At 42.8% G+C, this 2,923-nt stretch overlaps 1 protein-coding gene across 1 annotated transcript in view; it reads right to left on the bottom strand.

The window, feature by feature from the left end:
• The window catches only part of RALGPS2 (Ral GEF with PH domain and SH3 binding motif 2), a 106,485-nt gene that overhangs the window by 5,777 nt on the left and 97,785 nt on the right, over positions 1-2,923 (bottom strand). Inside the window, exon 19 of the mRNA XM_015811259.1 lies at positions 2,484-2,575. Coding sequence (XP_015666745.1) covers positions 2,484-2,575 — 92 coding nt within the window. The remainder of the gene's footprint in view (positions 1-2,483; positions 2,576-2,923) is intronic.

Raw genomic sequence — 2,923 nt, 5'->3', positions numbered from 1 at the left:
GTTTTATAGATGGCACATGGATCCAGCAACTATGTCTCGCATTTATGAAAATTATGAATCCAAGTGCTGGAGGTGTGGACAACAAGATGCAACTTTTTTTCATATGTGGTGGACTTGCAAGGTTATTAAGGCCTTTTGGATAAAATTGTGGTGGAACTTACAGCAAATTTTTAAAAGAAGAATCTTTTTTTTGCCTCAGCTGTTTCTCCTAGGTATCACACAAAATTTGGATGTAAAAGAAATGAACTTGATGTTGTATTGCTTAACTGCTGCCCGTTTGTTGATAGCTCAAAATTGGAAGAGTAAAGTTTCAAATAGCTTCTATAAAGGCTGATTTTAATCAACTTTTGGAAGCCATCACCAAAATAATTGTTTCCAGGGGAAGGTTCTCATGACTAAAAAAAATATGGATTCTTTTTTTTTGGGGGGGAGGAAGAGGAAGGATTTATCTACCCTCACTTCACTTCACAGAGGTCCAATTCAGATTGAAGAAGTATCTACATGCAAGTTTGTAAGTTAAAGCACACAATTTGAATTGCACTTGGAAGCCTATTGTAGCTAACCTAAGGCTTGCAATGCAGATATAATATGCCTGTAGCATTGAGTGCCAACCAACTACAGTTTCTGGGTCATTTTAAAGACAGCCCACATAGAACAGACTGTAAAACTCCAAATGAGTGTTTATAAGAGCATGTTATTTCAGCTAGATTCTACTACTCCAGGTGCAACCAGCATATAACCAAAAATGGGCAAAGGCCCTTCTGGCCAGTGTCTCCATCTACAAATTCAGCAGTAGTCAAAAGGAACTCCAAGTTGTATGCTTCTCCCTCTAGAGCAGTGGTTCTCAACCTTTTTAATGCCGCGACCCCAACCGGTCGTAAATCGAGGAGTAAACCGGTCGTAAGTCGAGGACTAAACCGATCGTAAGTCAAGGACTAAACCGGTCATAAGTCGAGGACTACCCAACCGGTCGTAAGTCGAGGACTTTCCCTGCCCGGGAGCGCCGCGCATGCGCGGTTCCGCCTCCTGTGCCAGCCGAGGCGTAGCTGGCAAGCGGCAGAGATGGAGCAGGCCGACCACCAGCTGGCCCAGCCCAAGGGAGGTAAGGCACCCGCCGGAAAAGGGGAAAAAAATGGCGGACAGCCTTGCTTGGCGACCCCCGTGAAATGGTCGATCGACCCCAAATGGGGTCCCAACCCACAGGTTGAGAACCACTGCTCTAGAGCACTGTTCATTGCCCACAGGCCGGATGCATCATAGCAAAACCGCGCCTACCCCATTGCCGAGAATGGCAAAAAAGTCACGATACGTGACATCACATGATGTTGCAAGTTTGACACCCCTGCTCTAGAGGCAACTCTAGAGCAAAAAGAGAAATGCAATGAACAAATAGCAACTATGTCTTGCATGGATTCGACTGTAATCTGTTTGTTTCCATCCAATTCCCAACATGTTCCAGGAGTTAGATGAAAACATCAGTGGGATCCCTTGATGAGCCCAGGGTAGCAATATAAATCTCAGTATAATCAGCATATAGATATTACTGTACCACAAAATAATGAATGACCTCTTCCAGGAGCTTTATATAGATGTTGAAGGGGACAGCCCAATGAACTTTGCTGAATCCCATGTGAGCAGTCACTGGGTTGACCTTTCTTCCTTGTTAATCATTGATTAGAATTATCAATGGAGGAAAGATAAAAATCTGAAACAATGCCTCCAACTCCCCCCTCCCCCCATTTAGAATACCATAGGTTGATGGGTATCAAAACCTGCTAAGAGGCTAAATGACAAGAGGTGTGTGGTCACTTATCTAGTTCCCAATAAAGGTAATATATTAGAATGACTAATGTTATCTTTAAACTGAAACTTAAAGAGTACCTAGAAGCCACTTCTAAGACATTGGGCAGCTGGATCTAAACAGGGATTCTTAAGGAAGGGTTGTGCACCTGCTTCCTAATCCAAAAGAACCCTCAACCCACCTGTCAACTCTGCAGCAATCTTGGCTGAAACCATTTTTACTTCATTTTCGGTTGCCACAATACTGGGAGGGGAGAATGGGTGGTTTTAATGTTAGACTAAACAATATTTTGTCCCGTGGGAACCAAGGTAATTGCTGCCTGACTTTTGGCAGGCTGAGCCTTCCGTTAGAAAGCCCGCCAAAGTATTCTATTGGGGAATGTAGTTGATTACATCGTGCTGGGGGTGGGAAGTTCAACTTTGTAACATTGTAAAGCTTTGGAGGGAACTCCAGACTTGGTTTCACTTTTGACTGTGCCGATACTTTGTAGCCAATAAACATATTCTTTAAGGAAATCTCTTGCCTTGGAGTTCTATCGGAACCATGACACAACCCCCACCCCCACTGAGTTGGAACAGAGCAATACAGCAATACACAAGTTTTTTGTATCTTGTGAGGAACCACTTTATATTCAGGTCTTACTAGCAACTAAAGCATGATTTCATAATTCTTGCTCTCTCACCTGTTGTCTGTTGCTTTGGCAGGCAGCACTTAGATGCTTGAACCACAGCATTGCATTCATTCTGTTACCAGCTTGAAACTTGTACGAATTCCCTGAATGACAATGAGTTCTCCATTAAAAATTAAAACCATCTCGTACTTTCAATTAAACATTTTTTTAAAATATATATATATATATATATATGTGAGTCTTTGGTCATTCGGGTTTTCTCCCGTGTAAGATTAGAAGTATCATAGCGACTTTTCGATGAAATCACATTCATCATCATCAGGCTTGTGCTTTTAGCTTTGTGCTTCTCAGTGTAATATGAAATGTCTGCTGTTTCTTTCTTTTAACTGCCAGTGGGATTTGAACTGAGGGGGCGGGGACTTGGTCGTGTTCTGAATGGGTGGACGTGTGCTCTGATTGGTTAAGGAACTTGGCTGCGCTCTGATAGGATG

This window comes from Protobothrops mucrosquamatus, unplaced genomic scaffold (genome assembly GCF_001527695.2).
Source record: "Protobothrops mucrosquamatus isolate PMUCROS unplaced genomic scaffold, P.Mucros_1.0 scaffold35, whole genome shotgun sequence".
NCBI classification, from domain to species: domain Eukaryota; kingdom Metazoa; phylum Chordata; class Lepidosauria; order Squamata; family Viperidae; genus Protobothrops; species Protobothrops mucrosquamatus.
This window is presented reverse-complemented; position numbering and strand designations above follow the sequence as displayed.